Source organism: Dermacentor variabilis, chromosome 2, assembly GCF_050947875.1.
Source record: "Dermacentor variabilis isolate Ectoservices chromosome 2, ASM5094787v1, whole genome shotgun sequence".
Taxonomy (NCBI): domain Eukaryota; kingdom Metazoa; phylum Arthropoda; class Arachnida; order Ixodida; family Ixodidae; genus Dermacentor; species Dermacentor variabilis.
In genome coordinates this window covers 29,407,684-29,428,978 of record NC_134569.1, presented here as the reverse complement: position 1 = coordinate 29,428,978, position 21,295 = coordinate 29,407,684, and the positions used below count along the sequence as shown (strand labels likewise).

The 21,295-nt window shown below is 43.4% G+C and overlaps 1 protein-coding gene across 1 annotated transcript in view; it reads right to left on the bottom strand.

The window, feature by feature from the left end:
- Positions 1-956: 956 nt before the first annotated feature.
- The window catches only part of Gcn5 (Gcn5 acetyltransferase), a 56,643-nt gene continuing 36,304 nt past the window's right edge, over positions 957-21,295 (bottom strand). Inside the window, exons 17-20 of the mRNA XM_075680056.1 lie at positions 12,065-12,095; positions 9,839-9,908; positions 9,643-9,727; positions 957-2,174 (exon numbers count right to left, since the gene is read on the bottom strand). Of these exons, the coding sequence (XP_075536171.1) occupies positions 1,981-2,174; positions 9,643-9,727; positions 9,839-9,908; positions 12,065-12,095 (380 nt within the window). The 3' untranslated portion in view covers positions 957-1,980. The remainder of the gene's footprint in view (positions 2,175-9,642; positions 9,728-9,838; positions 9,909-12,064; positions 12,096-21,295) is intronic.

Sequence of the window (21,295 nt, the reverse complement as noted above, 5' to 3'; positions counted from 1 at the left end):
TTTCCGTCGGCGCTTGCAACGGAGGCACGCGTCGTGTTCTAAATTTGGGCACCAAGTCTCCGAGCGCCTGCCCTGCAACATGATCCGAAAGGGAACAGCAAGGCGCCTCTTGCGGCGAAAAACGGAAACAGATGTCACGTGGATGAAAGTCGTCTGCTTTCGTTATCAGTTTTTATCGGTGTTAAGCTTTCGCTATCCAACAGTAAATACGTTCTCGCCAGCCATTTTATTATTTGATTTTTTTTTCTTTAAGATGTAAGGTGTGGAAATAAGTACTACACGGGACGGTAAAGCTATCTACCATCGGTAGCCGAAGTTTTGCTGCTCACTTTCGGTTGTTTCAACGTTACTCCGGTGACTTAATTGATACGGCGATGATCTCTGACGGGATGCCTTCATTAATTAGTTCAATAATGGAGAGATATCCGCTAGTGAATGTTAATACTAGTGGGCCGTTTAGACGTGAAGATAACGCAATTTGCGAAATACGGTAACCTTAATAACTGCTAGTCAAAATCAAAACTGCAGTTTAAATCGGATTAAAAGTTCCCTACATAAACCGATGCCAGGGAACTTTACAAGGCGATATTATTTCGGCAATTCGAATATTATATCTCGCCTAGTTTACTTCTCTACTGAAACCTGGGTGGAAAGAGTTCCTTATTTGATGGCAACAAGAGCTAATGGCTTTTATAGAGTGACAACACATTGCCGAGATTTACGGGACAAAAAACGCCTAGTGGAGGCTTGATTACAACTATAATAGCAAGCACCAGCACTGCTAATTGTGTCGTCTCATTATCTTGACAGCTTTTGCACAAGGCATATGAGATTTCTGCCATCTATAGCTCTGATATCAGTGTTATGTTCTCACATACCGTGGTGTTATGGCCAGTAAGCATAGGATACTGCCCAAACACTGCAGCTACATGCCATCACAAAAAACAAGGAAATAATTCAACTTCAACATAGTAAACATTTATTCGCAAAAAAAAAAAAAGAATATTTGCCACACTTCCATTTGCTGCAACTTCACAAAAGAGCAAATGAAATATTGAAAGTGAAGATATGCCATTTATAGAATGCCATGCTGAGCTCAGGGCACTTCACAAATTCAGAAGAGATCAAGCAAATACATTTTTTTACCCAGTAATAATACGAGGAATACAGACACAGTATTTAAAAAACTGAATACACGGACTAACCAATGCTGCAACATATAATAGCTATATTCATGAAGACATAAGAAAGTACACTGAAACATGGTTTTATACACTGACAGAAAGAGACAAATGAAATGGGATGATGAATAGCCAATATACAAAAAAAAAAGCATTTGCCATACAATACCAAGCAACCCTCAATACAGAAATCTTGCAGTCAATTATTATTAGAGTGTGAATCCCCCTAGCATGAAACAAAACTCTGCACTGGATACTACAGTTCCTGCTAACAGATTTCATGCCTGCAGCCATAAGCTGTCAACACGGTGCTTCGGTGAATATATCATGATACCTAATGGAAAATAAAAGCACAGATACACATCGTCATGCAAAGCTATATGCAATGCATGGCACTGTTTTAAAAGCCCATTGGTGCACTTTAAACAAGCAGCCTCCTCTGCTCATAAACACCAACAAATGCTGCACACACACTACTGCATAGCAGATATGACTTGGTAGTTGTAGTCAGAGTTAAATAAACAAAAAGACAAGCAGCACGGACCAAGAAACTTGGAATGAATATGCAGCTAAGAGAGATTCGTGAACTGTTGCACCCCAACAGCTGTTACATGAGGCAGCAAAGCTTCACAAACAGACTAAAATGGACATCAAGAAAGCAATATACAATATCGTGAAACCATAAACAGTTTGCACAAGGCTATGCTACCGTACCCTGTCAGTAAAGAGTGCGTGTATAGCCCTGCTTCAGACCCTGCACGCAACTAAAGATCATTGTGCCGAGCAGCATGCCGTGCTGTCACTTGTCCCAGAGACCCGCCTCCTTCATCTTGTTCTGGAAGAAGCGGTCCAAAGTGTTGGCACACTTGTAGTACTCTGTGTCGGGGCTATTGTAGGCACGACAGTTGCTGAAGATCCGCTGCATGTCCGCAATAAACAGCCTCCTGTGCACGTAGTAGTGGCTTTTCAGTCTTTCTGCCATAGTCTTTAAGTCTGCAAACATGAATAATGCTTCAGTAAACTACTATACTATATATAGGGTATTTCGTGTAACTTGAACCAAGGTTTTTAAAAAAGTGGCTAGCTGCAGCTGAATGAAACTACGGCATATGGTTTGCTGTTATGTGGCGCTCTTTAGAGTACTTTTTTATATCCCGCTTAATTAATTAATTAACTGAGATAAATTGCTCAAAATGTTTAGTATTTGCTTAAGCGTCAAGTGACTTTCATTACATTGTAGAGAGGCTTCAGAAACGACCAATGCAATTTTTCATGGCAACGTACATACTGTGTGATTTTTTTCGGCGCTCCAATAACGCTTGTGAAATTTGAAATAAAACCACATGACTGCGTCCACGCACTAGCGTATTGCAGTGCTCTCAACCATGCTTCGAGCCAATCGCTTATCAGGGCCAACAGCACTTCCTTTCTGTGTGCCACCATCAAAGATGCTGATGCGCTGTTAAGTCAATGCCTAAAGCCATGGCCACTCACTTCACCACTGTCTGTGTGCATGGTTCTTACACTAAATTCACAGTTTAGAGCGCTGCAATACGATAGCATATGAGCACAGTCATGTGGCTTTATTTCATATTTTGTGGGCTTTCTTTAAAAGGTGAATTAAATCACCAAGCGGCATGTACACTGCCAAAAAAGATTGGATTGGTCATTTCTAAGTCTTTTCTACAATGCAACGAAATGCATTTGACCCTAAAGTGAATATTAAAATATTGCATAAGTGATCTTAGTTAATTAACTAGTTAAACGGCAAATAAGAAAATATCTTGAGGAGTGCCACATGATGGCAACCCACATGTCGTTGGTTTCATTCGGCCGCAGTTAACCACTTTCTTTAAACCCTTTGTTCAAGTTACGTGAAAAACTCTATAGAATAACAGGAGAATACAGAGGCTGAGCACGAGATCGCGGGATCAAATCCCGGCCACGACGGCCGCATTTTGATGGGGGCGTAATGCGAAAACACCTGTGTACTTAGATTTAGGGGCACGTTAAAGAACCCCAGGTGGTCGAAATTTCCGGAGTCCTCCACTACGGTGTGCGTCATAATCAGAAAGTGGTTTTGGCACGTAAAACCCAATAATTAAATTTTTTTTAAGAATACAAAGTACAGCTAAGTGAACACAGATGGACCATGGTGCACTACACAAGAAAAAAAGAAGCTGAGAGTCCAGAAGAAATGCGCATAAAGGCTGAGTGTAAAATTATGCCAGTAGCCATTTGAAGGCGGCTTCCTGCAGTTTTAATAAACTATACATATATATATATATATATATATATATATATATATATATATACACACACACACACACACACACACACACACACACACACACACACTACATCCAGTTGAACCTCGCATTAATGACATCGGTGAGGAATGCTAAAAAATTCGCTTTCGTGAGAATTAAGTTGTTGCGAAAAGAAACAGCACAGATAGGTAATGCATCTCAGAACAAAAATTTACTATCAAAATTCCGTCAGCCTACTTTGCAAGCTTTGCTCGAGGATATGAACTGCATTGCCGACAGTACAAAGTGCGCCGCATGCGTCGAGCAGCAGTGGCAGCACTGCCGTAGCACAGTATTCTTGGTCAATTGCCTTCGGAGATGCGATCACTTTTGCGAGATTTTGCGTAACTCGGCAGCGGACGCAGAGCAACAACGGATGCAGCAGCATTTTTCCAGCGCACGCTGTTGTGCGTAGGTGCCAACGCGTCTGGTCCTGAGCGCAAAAGTGATTGTATTTGTGTACCCAAAGGCAAACGATCGAGATAACGGCCTTTTCGCGCAAATCTACGGCCGGCGCCGAATCTGCACGCGATGCCTGTCAAGTGGCACCAAAATCAGCGTTCTTGAAGAAGGGATACGTATTCCCAGACAATAGCTCAATCATGGCCCGATGCGTGTCACTTGATGTGCTGCGAACGCCATCTCAAGCGCCATAAACAATTTCATGTCGGTGGGACGTGGATTTCCTTGTTTTTGCTGCATTTTTCTCAACGAGGGGCACATTACACAGTGCAATGCCGCGATCGGCGATTGTTGTTCTAAAAGCACGTTCAGTTTGCATTCAGTTTTGCTTCACGCGATTGGCCTAGGCCTTGCCAAATCGCCAGCCACAGGGAACGCAAACTGAACGTGCGTTTCGAACGATCCACGATCTCGCCTATAGTGGGCATGCAAAAACCGTCGTCACATGTCGGTAGCAACATGCGTGCCACTTCAATCAGGCGAGCAACAAGGAAGACGGCGACCACGACGTGTTTCCAGCGCACTGACTGCTTCCGACGCTTGGTTGTTTTTGTGAACAAAAATTATGGCACCCACGCAAGTGTAATATGGTGGTATTTTACACAATTTTAGTGCAAAATAATCGCATTTTGAGCACATTTAGGAGCCTGCTAGCCTTACGCGAGTAGTTAATATGCGGAGTTACATTCTGGCAAATTTCATTGATGCGGGATAGCAGTACAGTGACATTTCGTTGCCGAGAGGTACGAAATGCATCGTACCCTATGAGCGTTCGCCGGAGATACGAAAATGTTTTGCTGTCGTGGGAATTTCGTTGTTGCGGGATTTCATTATCACGAGTTGCGACTGTGTGTGTGTGTGTGTGTGTGTGCGCACGCGCGTGCAAATGCACATTGCACTGCAAAGATTCTGTCCTGGAATATCTAGCAAACAAAAGATATGAAATACTATCAGCGTCAAATGAAACGTGAACAGCGGAGCGCATGGGCCAAGCATAAGTGAAGGTACAGTGTGCGCCGTCCAGCCATCACCATTGACAGGTGCAGACTTCTGCTTTGGCCCCACCGCGCGATCCACCTATAGTGAGATATTTTCGCTTCTGTTCTGGTTCTTACATTTGAAAGGGAGAAAATAGAAGAGCAGCTAAAATTTCCAGTTTACGGCAAGTATTGTCGCACAGTTCGCCGAAACCATAAATGCATCGGCGCGAACAGCTGTGTGCGTAGTGCAGTTTGCACCGTCATCATTGTAGATTCGCTCACGTGGTTTGCGGCTCGTGTGCCACATTCATTCTTTCATTCAGCACACTTGCGCAGTGCGCTATCGCTGGCAGCCACGACGATGGCTGGCGTGGGCATGCCGAGTGCCTTTGGCCCTTTGTTTGACTCCCAAATGAGCGCCGTGCAGCGAAACTGGATGTGTGCGCTTGTCAGTGGTAATGACTGGACGGCGCGCACTCTACCTTCCCTTATGCTTGGGCCACGCGCTCCGCTGTTCACATTTCATCTGACGCTGGCAGTACAGTAAAACCCCGTTAACACGACTCTGTAACAACTGGAAGAAATTTTGAAATAGGCGGAGTTTCGAGATAAGCAAAATTACAAAAATAGAAGCCCGCTGGCCATGCACAGAGCACATACTCTACAGTATGCCTCCAGTACTATAGTCTCAGTCACTTCTGCATGCATGAGCACCGGACACGTTGGCGTCTACGGCCAACAGTGTTTAGTGGCCCTGTTCCAATACAATGTATGTGCTTGGCAGAGATTCACGACGATTGATCCTAATGCAATATTTGAAGCCTGTCATCCAAGCATAACCTGTTTCAGGCATCCAAAAAGCTGACACTGCTACTTTCTGCATCGTAGTGAATTCCGGAATTTAACTTAGAAAACTGAAACCGAACTGCAGAAGCACGCAATTGTCACACTTTTAACAGACGCCCATGATTGGCACGACTTTTACACCTGACCGTCACACGAGCATGAAGCGAGCGGCCTTATCAAGCTGTGATCGGCCGTGATCACGCTGAAACGTTGTGGGCTCGCACACTGGCTTCTCGGGTGTAGCGCGTGGGCTGACCGCGCTTGCTCAAAAGTGCAGATTAATGCGTTTTTAGTTTTGACCACAGCGCTCGCGAGCGTGGCCTAGCGCGGTGTCTGGCTCGGCTAGCGCGCTGCCGCCGAATGAAAAGCAAGTGTAAGCGACATTGCAGATGCTGCCCCGTTGCCTGTTTAATTGCGAAAGCAATTATATGGACACTCCAGGATATTTTTCGCTGTCGGCGTCGCCGTCATGTTCCCCATAATGTCCAAGTGCGATAACCTCACGAGCACGCGCCGAGAGAGATTTAGTTTGTGGGAGGTGAAGGGTTGGGTAATGTGCAACACAGCAACTGCTTCTAATGGAGAGCACCTCAGCCATGCTGCCCTAGGTAGTGGGGAGTGTGCCGTATGCTGTGGGTGCGAGCATAACCTTACGAGAGTCAGCTGAGAAGGGTGGTGGCATGATGCTGCAGTTTCTTTTCGTTTCTTTTGGGTACGTGCTGTCTTCTCACGTGCGTCAAAAAGGGGGGGGGGGAAGGGGGAGGGGCAGGTTAGTACGTATCTCCTCTTCCACTCCAGCTGTGGCGGCTGTGGGAGGCCGCACGCGTCCTACATTGGAGGTAATCCGTGCAGGGTTCGAAGGCTAGCAGACCTGAGACAGCTGATAGCGTCGTGTGCGCTGTGTTATCGCCAGCCTAGTTCATGTTGAAGGGAGAGGAAGCACAAAATTCACACGCCACTGTTGCTGCTCTGAGCACACCAGCGTTCTGACCGCGAGTGTACACGGTCATAGATAGGAATGTGTTTGTGTTTGCCTGTGCGTGTGTGACAGTGCGCTTGTTAATATAGTTAGTAAGCGAATGCTTACAGCAGTTTTATGCAGACAGTAAAACAGCTAACTATACTTCGTATAGCTGTCTAATAATTTGCTATCGCTATCAATGATTCACCTGTCGGGTGCAAATGCGACTTTACTTTTTCTGATATTTTCGGAGTCAAGATTTTTAGATGTATGGGATCTGGCACAAAAACATCTCGAGATAAGAGATGAAATATTGACTTTAACGATATTTCTAGATACTAGAGTTCGAGTTAACAGGGGTTGACTGTACCACTAGACAGTTAAACATTGATATAACGAACATATATAGCATGTAGTTCTCAATATAATGAAGTATTAAATTTTTGATAATTTCTTGTAAATAGAAAACCATGTGTTTTGAACCTCGATATATGGTAAGGGTATTTATCACAGTTTCAATATAACGAAACTTCACAGCCACCACGAAGAAATACTGAGGCGTTAAATGGAAACTTCCACAGACGCAGACGGCGGCCACGATGTGTTTCCAGCGCACTGACTGCTTCTGACGCTTGGTTGTTTTTGTGAACAAAAATTATGGCGCCCACGCAAGTGTAATGTGGTGGTATTTTACACAGTTTTAGTGCAAAATAATCACATTTCATGTTCCCAGACTAATGTTCAAATGGTTGAAATACATCCGGTTGCTTGCAATCGCTCAAGTCGCGCGACAGAAAGCGGCCCTCAAAGAGGAGCATCAAGATCTTTTCACGGTCATGTTCTGTATATTGGACAAGTGCAATAATATTTATTTATTTATTTATCACAATACCCACATCGCCCGTAGGCATTACAGTGGGGGAATATCATATTGTGCCCCTCACACCGTATGCGGTAGGTGCGGGGGTAAGCCGAAAAGGATAGTCAGTTGAAGAGCGCAGTCTTTCCGCGCGGCTTAGGTGGAGGACAGGGGGGTGCGAGCGGTAACACAATCAAGCAAGCGCTAGGTCGGGGGAGGAGTGGGGGGCAGGTAAGCACTCGTCCTCGCTCCTATCCAGGCTGTGGCTGCGAATGGCTGTCAGCGCGGAGCACATACACGGCCCGCACGCCCCATCCTGGAGGTAATATGAGGCGGGTGCAAATATTTAGGCGAGCCAAAATGGGCGTGGCTTCATGTGCGCTGTCTCATCGCGCATACTGCTGGAGGTCGTGTAATCTCGAGTTTCAGAGACAAGTTGAAGCGAAAGCAGACGAAGCATTTGACACTCTCTGCTTGCACTCCTCGTGAGTGTCGTCCCACTGCGACTCTAACAAACGCATAGTGAATGCGAAGGCTTCGCTTCGTACCGCTGATCTGAAAATATTGTCAACACGCACGAAACTACATCTTTGGTCGCCAAGTGCAAATGAAATATTTTTCTAATCAAAATTAGTTTTTTTTTTTCGATTGACCAATCATTAAAGAATATTGCAGCCTCTTAAGCATATAAAAAATTTGTCCACGACTGTACTTATTTGCATAAAGGGTCGAATTTCAATATAACAATATTTCAATATACCGAAGTAACTTTCCAATTTAACTGACTTTATCATACTGAAGTTTAACTGTATATGATGATTTGGAAGAGCTCCACAGTGGAACCCATAAAACTGTGCTACACTGCACTAAGCAAAGTAACAAAACTTTTTAACTACTTCTTAAAAACCATAATGCAGTGATTTTACGAACTTTCTGGATATTGCGTAAGAATAGCATAAAACACATCATCGTTGCAGAAATGCAAAACGGCATCCACATCATTTCAGAGAAAGACGCTACCTCATATTGCATGATTCAGGCAGTAATAAATTGGTTGTGTCAAAACCAATCAGGCCTCCAGTATAATTTATCTGCAGGCACTGTAATCATCACAGCTGGCACCACCTAGCTCTCAGCTGTGTCATTTCATGCTAGCCCTCCTGTGTCATTATGAGCAGAACTTAAATGTATTCAAAATATGGATCAGTGCAAGAGGCATTACTAAATGTTTTCTCTAAAAGGCTTACAGCTAAATTGTACAAATACAACAGCTTTGAGATGAATAAAATAGAAAAAAGAAAAAGTGACAGTTCCGCCTAACAGGCACAGCATTCATTGCGATAGCAAGTTATTATCCCTGCTAGCAGTGCAGCAGATCTGTTTAAAAGTATTTGAAGACGTTCAGCAATAGTGACAGCCGACGCAGCCTTTCGAAAGAGCGAGAGAGTTCGCAAGTGCCCATCGTCTGCGAGAAAAGTCTGGCGTTTGCAGCGAGCAGGCGTCGTAGCAGACGACACTTTTAGCATTCCTCTCAAGGGTGCAACACTTTCTCACAATACAAAACTTTAATTTCCATAAAGACTTGATGAGCATCTTTATGTAAGTACATGCATGGTTGTTATTGCTGTTGTAAAAATAAATAAATAATTATTCTCTGGCATTAAATCGGGAACGGAATTGCACAAGAATGCATACCCTGGTGTGTCCTGGTGTAAACCATAGTAAACTGTGCTTCAATCTCAGTCATACAAAGGTTATGTAATGTGTTGCACATTATATAAGACACTGCAGAAATAAAATTAGATTTTACACGATAATATTTGAGTATAGCTTCGTTTACTGCACCGCAAGCAAACGCCGCTAGTCTAAAGATTGAAGTCAATCCGAAGCCTGTACTTCCCATCATTCCTATGTGGGTTGAGGCAATGCTCAGGAGAACCCCTGTAGACACTAGCACCACATTTCCCTCTCGGGTATTTAGTTAGAAACTCTATGCTTGCTACACAAGCTTGATCTACTTATGTAATCCTGTGATGTCACTTACCCATTGGATACTTGATGTGATCATAGTAGTCAGGTGCCTCGGATTTTTCCACTGGCTTTACAAACGGCCATGCACTACTGTGATTCTGAAAGTATAAAAAATAAACAAGTAAATTAATAAAACAACAATAGAAAATTCATGCAGGGTTTCAGACTACTTAAACAACCTGGCTTTAAAAAAAGACAAGTACTCTTACCCTAACTTGTACCAACACAGACTTCAGGGCTTGATATGCCTGATCAGGATCCGTATGCTCTTGCTTGACACTGTAAAACGCAAGATTTTAAGTACCAGGGTGCAGCTACACAGTCAAAGCACACTCACAAGAAGTCAATGACAATGTCTATGAAATAGAAAACATGAAAGAAAAGCAAGTGCTGACTTTAATTATACTTACAGATTAACAAAAAAGTATCAGTATTTTTCTTCATGAATGATCAGTTTATGATAAGTGAATGATGTCTTCGCCCCCCCCCCCCAAAAAAAAATTAATTTTTATACAGCAATAACAATATTTCTGATAGAAAATGTTTAAGAAAAAGAAGAAATAACGTTTTAGTGGGCAAGTAGTCTTAAGAAATTAAAGGCTTCAGTTTCAATCTTTCAAGTTTGAAACAAGGCGCTAGTCTCACTACAAGAACAAATTGTGTAGCATACACCATTTCATTACCCCTTGAGTTGCCAATTATTACTGTTCGTTTAAAATTCCACATTTCATACATCTTGAGAATCATGAAAAGCGTACAGTGCATAACAGATTAAGAATTTTAAATTCTTCGATGACTTTTGTCAAGTTCACAGAATATGGACTCAATGATCGTGCCTGGAAATCATCAAAGCGATGCGTAGGTCAACAACAGCTGAAATTTCCAACAAAAGCCCGCAGGTCTTCACTCTTGAGAGAGCTCCACTTCCAGCTTGAGTCAAGGTCACACGCACACACAAACGCCTTTGCTGCCTAATGCCTCTACTGTCACAAATGCAATGCCTAAGGCACGTGATTTGGGTAACTCAAAGAATGTGCAATACCACCACTAAAAGTGTATCATCATCAGCAGCAGCAGCCTGGTTATGCCCACTGCAGGGCAAAGGCCTCTCCCATACTTCTCCAACTACCCCGGTCATGTACTAATTGTGGTCATGTTGTCCCTGCAAACTTCTTAATCTCATCCGCCCGCCTAACTTTCTGCCGCCCCCTGCTACGCTTCCCTTCTCTTGGAATCCAGTCAGTAACCCTTAATGACCATCGGTTATCTTCCCTCCTCATTACATGTCCTGCCCATGTCCCATTTTTTTTTCTTGATTTCAGCTAAGATCTCATTAACTCGTGTTTGTTCCCTCACCCAATCTGTTCTTTTCTTATCGCTTAACGTTACACCCATCATTCTTCTTTCCATAGCTCGTTGCATCGTCCTCAATTTAAGTAGAACCCTTTTCGTAAGCCTCCAGGTTTCTACCCCGTACGTTAGTACTGGTAAGACACAGCTGTTATACACTTTTCTCTTGAGGAATAACGGCAACCAGCTGTTCATGATCTGAGAATGCCTGCCAAACGCACCCCAGTCCATTCTTATTCTTCTGGTTATTTCAGTCTCATGATCCAATTACGCGGTCACTACCTGCCCTAAGTAGATGTATTCCCTTACCACTTCCAGTGCCTCGCTACCTATCGTAAACTGCTGTTCTCTTCCAAGACTGTAAACATTACTTTAGTTTTCTGCAAATTAATTTTTAGACCCACCTTTCTACTTTGCCTCTCCAGGTCAGTGAGCATGCATTGGAATTGGTCCCCTGAGTTACTAAGCAAGGCAATATCATCTGCAAATTGCAAGTTACTAAGGTATTCTCCATTAACTCTTATTCCCAATTCTTCCCAATACAGGTCTCTGAATATCTCCTGTAAACACGCTGTGAATAGCATTGAAGAGATCGTATCTCCATGCCTGACGCCTTTCTTTATTGGGATTTTGTTGCTTTCTTTATGGAGGACTACGGTGGCTGTTGAGCCACTATAGATATGTTTCAGTATTTTTACATACGGCTCGTTTACACCCCGATTCCGTAATGCCTCCATGACTCCAAAGTGCATTGTGCAACAAAAAAAGGAAAAGAAATAACAGGTGCCAGGGCTCATGACATAAACATGACGCATCTTTCGGCTCTGTATAGAAGGCAGAGTTGCTTGTGGACACTAGTCGAGGCAAAAAGGGTGTGTCTACAGCGGCAGCAAAGCGAACCTACTGGTGGCATGGCAATGCAACATTTCAATTTTTCCTATCTCCTCTAACAATGAACCAATTTGAAAAAATTATTTCTGTAGCACTCTCCCTAGACAGCAGCTTACAACGTCCAGTGTATAATTTTCGTCCCCGTAATTGTTGCTAGGTCCTAAGAAGCAAGACAAAGTTGTCGCATTACTTACTATTTCTTGTCCGGTTTCCAGCCTGCTTCCCCTACAAAAAAAAAAAAAAAAAAAAAGAATTTGTTACACCAACATGATCAGCGGTAATGCAACCCTGAACCTGAAAGCCACTGCGGTTGAACCGATTTATAACAATACCAGATATAACGAATTATTGGTTATGGCAACCATATTACTCTGCATTTACGATTTTTCGACCCTGCCTATGGAAAATGCGTCCGGATATAACAAACATTTCAAAGCGCAATACTGTTACAAAGTATGTTTTATACCCGGTCATGGTGAAAGGAGGGTGCACACAAAGTTCTAAAGCATGGCAGTGCGCCCAACCGACGAAAATATAACCGCCAAGATAAGCAATGGCATGTGGGCCAGTGCTATCTTGGAGGTTACGGCAGCGGCATTTTTTGCACACTTCTCCGTGCAGCACCACGCGCAATCTTGGAGGCCACAAAGGTGGCACTCTTTGTGTAGATCCCCTTGTGGCATCGCATGCACTATGGCTATTTTGAGAATATCGACCAATTTGGACTAATGGCCACCCAAGCGTTGCTATCTTATCCAGGGTGTCTACCAAGTTGACATTTCTAAATTCCCTGAGTTTTCCAAGTTTTCCCTGAATGAATTTGAGATATTCCCTAAGTGACACAGAACTTTGCTTTATGTCAAGACGGGCTCCCTACATTATGTAGCTTAATAGTGTCATTCTCCAGTAAGCATGCTAAAAAATAAAAAAAATACAACTTAATCCAATTTGAATAGTAAGGGGTAGTGTTTATTTTATTCAAAAAGAAAACAGAAGGGAGGGGTTAGTAAAATGCACAGCGAATAAAACATCTTCAAAAGAAATAGTAAAACCCATTGCAAATCAAATCGAACATTCTCAAATACGAATAAGAAAGAGATGCATGCAGAATATTTTTGAGTATGAGCGATTTCTATCAACTGATAGCAAGCTAATTGGTATGAGGCCTGAACTTTATCACAAGTGAGTTTATCTCGCAACAGCTGGTAAGTCAACCTCAACTGTCCTGACATACTCTCAGCCTGCACACAACGCTTTAGTGTTGCGTTTCACTATTTTAAAGAGTTTTTTTTTTTTGCTTGGACGAGGGACACCTCCATCTCGGCATCAGCCAACACTTTGCTTTTAGAGTGTAGGCTCCTTCAAAAAAGTGGTTGCATGCTTTCTTTCCTGTTCATTTCTGAATGAGTAGGTCCTTTGTCTTGTTCTCATTCTGCTGTGCGTTCACCCCACGGACTATTTGAAGCATCCTCTTGGACAATTGTATAGTCAGCGTCCGATTTTTCGGACTCTCTAGGGGCCGCGAAAACGTCCTAAAAAAATGAATGCATGTCTTTTACAGCCCTTAAGGGTTCAGATCACCACAGACACGTCCGAAAAAGCGCTGAAGGCCTGCCAGTACACTTATTAGGCATATCGGTACTTGTACTGTGACAGGAGATGGCGGGTGCATGCATGTATAATTAAGGAACGCATACTGCGTCCCGTGACCGCTGCCCCGTCTCACACTTTTTATGCTTCACAGCGTAACATTACTGTAATGAGGCGAAGCTAACTTTCAGGAGTCGGCATTATGCAACGCACCGTGCTTTCCGAACTTCGAAGCCAATCGCGATGACCACGAAGGCGGTATCGGTGCCATTGCTGACAGTGGCGAATTCTTTCAATGAAAAACACGGCACAGAACGGCAAGAAGCTTAAGAGGAAGCTTTAGCTCGAGTGCTCCTATCTAAATACATGTAAAAGGAGAATTCGTTTTTCTCAGCAACCACTGCACCAAATTTGACTAGATTTGTTGCACTTAAAAGACAAACCTAAAATCTAGTGACTGTTGGTTTCGAATTTTTGAGTTAGGTCGTCAATTTTTTATTAAAAATTGGCAAAAATCGAACATTTTCAAAAAACGAAACTATCAAGTTTACAACTCTGTAACTCAACCACTAAAAATGATAATACAATTCTGTGAATTGCATCTAATAGTACATCTAAAGCGGACAAAATTGATATGTTACACATGAATATAAAAAAAATTAATCATAGGAAAATACAACTTTTGCAAAACCGTTGTAACCAACGTAACAAAATCACCTAAGATGTAAAATAACATATTGAATTTGTCCGCTTTGAGTGATCTAATAGATGCCGTTTACAGAACCGCGATATCAGTTCTTGATGCAGACCTATGAATTTGTAAACTTCGTGCTTCTATTTTTTTCTAACGGTCAAATATTTGTAAATCGTTTTAAGGAAATTCAAGCCCTAAATCAAAATTCGGCTTGCAACAGTCACTAGAATTTAACTTTCTCTTTCAAATGCAACAAATTTCATCAAAATCGGTACAGGGGTTATCTCATAAAAACATTTTTGCGTTTTACATGTATTTGAATAGGCCGCGTCGCAGTTGGGCCCGAGCTAAAGCTTCCTCTTAATACCGAACCTCGAAGCAGCTAGGCCTAGCATTGCCACGGAGGTGGCTACGGCTGCAGGAGGATCTGCATGCGCGTGTGCCGGGTTGAGGCGGAGAGGTTAACAGCCGTGGTGCTTTTGATTAATGCCGTTCCAGGCAAAAAGTCCGGAAAATTGGACGGCGAAGGGTTCTTGTGTCCAAAATTTCAGACTTCTTATACACTGACCCGTAGTTGTGCCGAGAAGCCGTCCGAATTATCTGGCGTCCGGAAAGTCAGTGGTTGATTGTACTAGGCAACTCCTCCAGCCGAGGCGGCGTCGAACATTCGTTACGATTCCTCTCTGTTGCTCGAACCAGCATTACCGCGACTTTCGTTCCCTTTCAAAAAAAATTAGAGTTAATTTTCCCTGTTAGAAGCACAAATTCCCTGAGTTTTCCCTGAGTTTTTTCAGACTACTCAAAATCCCTGAGAATTCCCAGTTTTCCCGGTTTTCCCAGTTTTCCCGGTTGGTAGACACCCTGTTATCATTACTGTCGATATTCTTGCATCCAGGGTTGTTGCGAATATGGCACTGCATGCCGCTGCCATGCAAAGTTGTAGAGTCAGCAGTTACTACGCCATTATCGGGAGATCACGGTTCGTCAATACTTTGTTTACATTGTTGCTGATGGCATTCTACCTGCAAAATTTTATACCTTTAGGCTGAAGCAACATCAAAAACAACTCACGGCACATGTGTGGCTGATGCTGCAGCCGTAAGGGCAAGACCTTTGCAAAATGCCAGTGTACCACAGTAGTTTCCGCTTCCAGTCAACTAAAACGCTTTGCTATCATATGCAGAATCAACTCGTGGCCCACTGACAGTAAAGTAGTACAGTAGCACCTCGGTAATTCGCACTTGGTTAATTGAAAATCCCAGATAACTTGTATTATATGTGCTGTCCCGAATTTTTACATGTATATTTTACTGGACAGTTGGTGCAGCCAGTCGGCCAATTCCCTGTTAATTTGCACACTTGGCCGCGGCTTCCAAGCTATGCAATAGGAGTTGCCAATCTCGGAGGTTTCAACTAACGTACAATCTACGCAGTTCTTTTAAGAACAGATCTCGAAGGCCGTGCTTTTCCAGCTTTATGGGCCTTGTTTGGTCTTGCCAGTTGGATCTCAGTTGGCGAATGTTGTGTAACTGCTGCGTTTGTCTGCGCCTGCGCATTTTTCATTCTGAAATGTTTAGCTTTGGTGTGCTCAGAAGATGCCAAAGTAGAAGAGTTTGTCACTGCAAGAAAAGGTTTGTTTGACTGAAGAGGCCAGCAAGTCAATGGCATCAAAAACTGCTCTTGTCAAAAAGCATCACATTCCCTTGTAAACGCTGTGTAACATTGTCAAGAACAAGCAGACAACACTCTATGTGTACAGCAAGATGCACTAGGCAAAGTGTACACGAGTATGCGCTCTTACATACGCCGATGTCGAAGCTGCCTTGATTGCTTTGCTGCAGAAAGCGAATGCAGCCCACCTTCCCATCAACGGGACCATTTCGCGGGAGAAAGCTAACTAGCTGGCGCTGCAACTTGGCCGTACAGAGTTTAAACGCAGCAAAGGGTGGTTCTGTCGCTTGAAAGATTGCAACAATTTAACGTTCATTACTGTTTGTGGTGAGAGTGGCAGCACGGACCAGAGTGTTGTCGATGCCTGGAAGCAGCACACCTTGACTCCACTAATTGCCAAATATGATGCAGCAGATGTGTACGATCTTGATGAGGCTGCTCTATCTACAGAATGCTGCCTACCAACACGTTCACTGTGAAGGAGGCAGGCATTAAGGGGGCGAAACAGAACAAAGACAGAATCACTGCATTGTTCGGTGCGAACATGTGTGTTGAGCACAAACTGCCACTGCTTGTTGTTGGCAAGACGGAGAAGCCTCGTTATCTTAAACATGCATGACTGCCACCCAAGAACAATTTCATTTACAACAACGATAAGAAAGCTTGGATAACAGCGGCAATTTTTGAAGAATACGTGCGGCACCTTGACCGCAAGTTTGCGGCAGTGGGGCGTGATGGTCTGTTCGTCGTTGATAACTGCCCAGCGCATGGCAGCATTTAGAACCTGCAGGCAATTAAGTTGGTATTTCTACCTGCTAACATGATGTCCCTATTGCAACAATTTGTTGAAGTGAATGCTCTTTTGCTTCGATAACAGCACAGTGCATGCCATTGGCCTCCTTAGTGCAATGTGCCTCATTGTTCATGCATGGAGGCAAGTAGAGGCCACAGTTATTCGACTATGTTTTGAGCATTCGATGGTGTTTTCAGCACACCGGATTCATGAAAGAAGTTGCCACCGCCACCTCCGCTGAATGTGCCGTCACCTGCTCATTTTATGAGGAAGGGGAGACTCTTCGTGCTCGACATGAGGCCTTACGCACCGAGGATGGAGAGTGCAGTCCAATCGGCTTCTCCGATTACTCGAACATCGAGAGCACAGTTCCTACATGCTACACTGACCTCGACAGCGAGATCACTGCAAGAACAACCGACTCGGCCACTAATGTTGAAGACAGCGATGACGAGCCCGCGCAAGCACCTCGTTTGGAGGAAGTGATCGATGCACTGAGTGCTGCATGCAGCTGTATTGAACACAACGGCGACGAGGATAAGATGTTGCGCAGGGTTGACTGGCTTAAAAACATGACTTCTAGTGCAGCAAATTACCGAAAGCGTCAGTCTCGCATCGAGGAATTCTTTTCCGAGTAGGTGGACACACAACAATATGATGATGATTGGAGTTTATTGGCGCAAGGGCCAGAAGTGGCCAAAGAGTGCCAAGGCTATGAAAATAGACTGCCATTGGTAAATGAATAATGATCGAGACGTGGATGAAACATGGCTGTATAGAGGCCTAAAAAATATTTCTTGGAAAGTGCGTAAATATACTCTTAATAATACTACACAATGATACACAACATATGTTATAGAGAAATGATGTACTACAAGAGGTGATGTACTAAAATGTGTTGCTATATGGCAGAGGCATGTGCCATACAGGTCGCTACTATCGCAGCATCGGCCTCTTGTGAGAAGATATGCTACGAATATTGTGGGCTTATATAATGCGCAATAAATTGACATCTTGTAAAAAATTTTAAACTGATTTATGATAAAAAATTGGTTCTGCTCCAAGAAACATTACTGGATGAAGGAAAGGGAGTGTGGCATCAGTATGCTAGAGGAAAGTGCTTTTTTCGTCCAACTTCTGCTTCCCGCCACTCCACCAAGACGTGGAGAACAATTAGCCTCTCACCACATCTACTACAGATAGGAGGTCCATCACCAGCCAGCAGGTAAGAATGAGTACCGTATGAGTGTCCTATTCTCAGTTGACAGAACATGACATCAGTTTGTTACGCTTTTGTTACCGAAGGCCAAGTTTATTAGAGGTTTCATGGTCCCAGATGGATTGCCAAAAGTTTCTCAGCGTTCTGTGCAGGAAAGGCTTCAAGTCTGTGAAAGGCATAGCTATGGTGGTGTTACAGGCTCTAATTGTTATGAATGTACCAAGTTCGTCTGCAAGCATACTGCTCCCTATGCCTCTGTGGCCTGGTACCCAACATACTACGATATGTTGGTTAGATACTTACATAGTACACAGACATGAGTAAAGGTCATTGACTACTGGATTATTATGTTTCCGTAATGACATTAAAGCTCTTACTACACTTAGAGAGTCTGTAAATATGACAGCTTTTTGTAGCTTGATGCTTTATGAATTTTACAGCCGAGAGTAATACAAAAGCCTCTGCCATAAAGACGCTTGTTTCTGCACCCAGAGTATAACATTCCGAGAAGGAAGGCCCAACTCCCGCATAGGATACACCATTAGGCGACTTTGATGCGTCGGTATAAAATTTTGGAAAGGAGTACTTTAGTTGGAGTTCCAGAAAGTGCATACAAATGTGCATCTCTGGAGCATGCTTTGTAACTTTGATAAAGGAGGTGTCGCACTCTATCAGTTGCCACAGCCACGATGGCAACAGCCTTGTTGGAGCCATCAGTGTATGCACATGCAGCGAGATACTCATTTCCTCACTCAGCTTCCTCACGTGTAGTGGGAAAGGCTTTCTCATTGAAGGTCGGTTTTGAAGTAGTGTGGCAGACATCAAATCATTAACGGTTTTGTAACAAGAGTGTTCAGGATTAGATTGCACTTTGAGGAAATATGTGAAGCTTATATATTTTCTTTGCAGGTGGAGTGACCACTCATTGAATTCTACATGTAAACTCTGTATAAAACTTGTTCTAAGGATGCCTGTGGCCAGGCAGATACCTAAATGATGAGCGGGATCCAAAATCATCAAAGCACTTGGAGTGGCAGTCTGATACAACGTGGAACCATAGTCCAGACATGACTGTATGAGGCTCCTGTACAGGTTCATTAAGCAGCCCCTGTCACTGCCCCATGTCGTGTGCGCAAGAATTTTAAGAATGTTCATTGTTTTCAAAATTTGGCTTTCAAGTACTTTACATGTGAAATGAATGTCAGTTTATAGTCAATTATGACACCAAGAAATTTGTGCTGTGTGTTTAAACATAAGCGTTCACCATGTAGCTGGATATTGGGCTCTAGGAAAAGGCCCCTCTTCCTTGTAAAGAGGATGCAGGAACTTTTGGGGGATTCTGCTTAAAGCCGTTCTGGTTTGCCCATGTCAAGACTTTGTTCAGCCCAAACTGAATGGGTCCCTCCTCGCAGACTACAATGTTGCATGATTTAAATCCAATCTGCACATCATTGACATATGCTGAATAAAACATACTTTGCGGAATACACGAACGTAAAGAATTCATTTTAACAATAAAAAGGGTACAGCTAAGTATGCCACCCTGCGGTACCCCAGTTTCTTGTGTAAATGACCTAGACAGGGTATTACCAATTCCAACAAGGAAAGTACAGTGTCAGAGATAGCTTTCAATTATGCTGAGCATGTTGCCACAGATGCTCATTCCCAACAGGTCTCTGACAATACTGTAGCACCATCTGGTGTCATAGGCCTTTTCCATATCTAGAAAAACTGACAAGTACTGTTTATGGGCAAATGCATCACGAATGTTTGCCTTATGTGCACAAGGTGGTCGGTTGAGGACGTGCCCTCTCTAAAACCACATTGGTGGGGATGAAGCCTGTTTTCCGATTCTAGGAAATGTAAAAGACGGTGATCTCTTTTTTCAAGAAGCTTATACAGGCAGCTTGTAAGTGCTTTCAGCTGGTAGCTTGTTACAAAGCATGGGTGTTTACCCAGTTTTAAGACTGCGACACCAACAGTTTCTTTCCATGGAGCTGGGAGATGTCCGGCTTCGCAAATGTTATTAAAAAGTGCGAGCAATGCAATTTGCATGTCCGTATGCATGTTCTTGGTCATACATGACCAAGAACCATGACCAAGTTCTTGGTAATACATGACCGTGTCTGCTCCCGGCGCAGAGCTTTTGCAGATATTCAATGCTGCTCTAAGCTCAGCAATGTTGAATGGACGGTTATATAAATCGTTTGCTATGCAAGTGAGGTCCAGTCTCTTGCGTTCACAAATTTCCTTGTGTTTAGGGATGTCTGTGTATAGTGTGCAAAGCTAGATACATACTGAAAATGTGTTCCAAGAGTGTCTGCCAGGTCTTCCAACCTGTTTCCTTGATTATTTACCAAGGGCAGTGGATGCAGTTCCTTCCCTTTTAGCCTTCTGAGCGCATTTCACACTTTTGTTTCCTGGGTATACGAATTGATTCCTGAAAGAAACCTCTCCCAGCTTGCTCTCCTAGCTTATCGTCATGTGCGTCTTCCCTGTGATTTAAAATGCTTGAATTCAACAAGGTTTTCTCCTAGCCTGTCATCATGTGTGTCTTCCCTGTGATTTAAGGTGCTTGAATTGAACAAGGTTTTCTGCAGTTGGGTGCCGGCACAGAATGACCCATGCTTTATGTTGCATTCTTTTGAGCTTGTCTGCAGTCATCATTCCACCAGGGAACTCGTCTTCCACGTGAACAACCTTTTGTTTGAGGGATTAACTTTTCTGCTGCGTCAGTAATAAAAGCGGTAAAACATGATACGGCGCGATCTATACTAAAATTATTTATAAAATCTCATTATATGTATGTGGATTCCTTAAAACATTTCCAATTAGCTTTGGCTAGTTTCCAGCGAGGAACATGCGGAGGGGAGTCATGTTGGGTTATTAAGTTTAGGGTTACTGGGAAGTGATCACTTCTGAATGGATATTTAATTACACACCATTTTTAATCAGGGAAGATAGAAGCGGAGCCAATGAAGAGGTCTATTGAGTATAAATTATGATGAGGATTGTATGTTGGTTCCTTCTTATTGAAGAGGCATGAACCAGAGTTTACAAGGAAGTTTCAATGAGTCGACGTCTTGCGTCGCATCGTGAGTCTCCTCACATCGTGTTGTGAGCATTAAAATCATCAAGTATGTAGGGTTCTGGAAACTGATCAACGAGATTATAAAAATCAGTTTTTTCAAGTAGTTTTGGGGTATATAAATGGAACATACAGTGACCAATTTATTAAAAAGAATTGCCCGAACTGACACTGCTTCAAGGGGCGTCTGAAAGGAGACATGTCAGCAAGCTACAGACTTGTCGGCTGCTATTGCTACACCGCGAGAGGAATTAGCAGTAGCGTAGCAATGGGGGGGGGGGGGGGGGGAGGGGGGCGTGGGCCCCGGGTGCACGGGGCCAGTAAGGGGGGGGGTGTCATATACGTTTGAAGACACCCAAAAAGTGTCGAT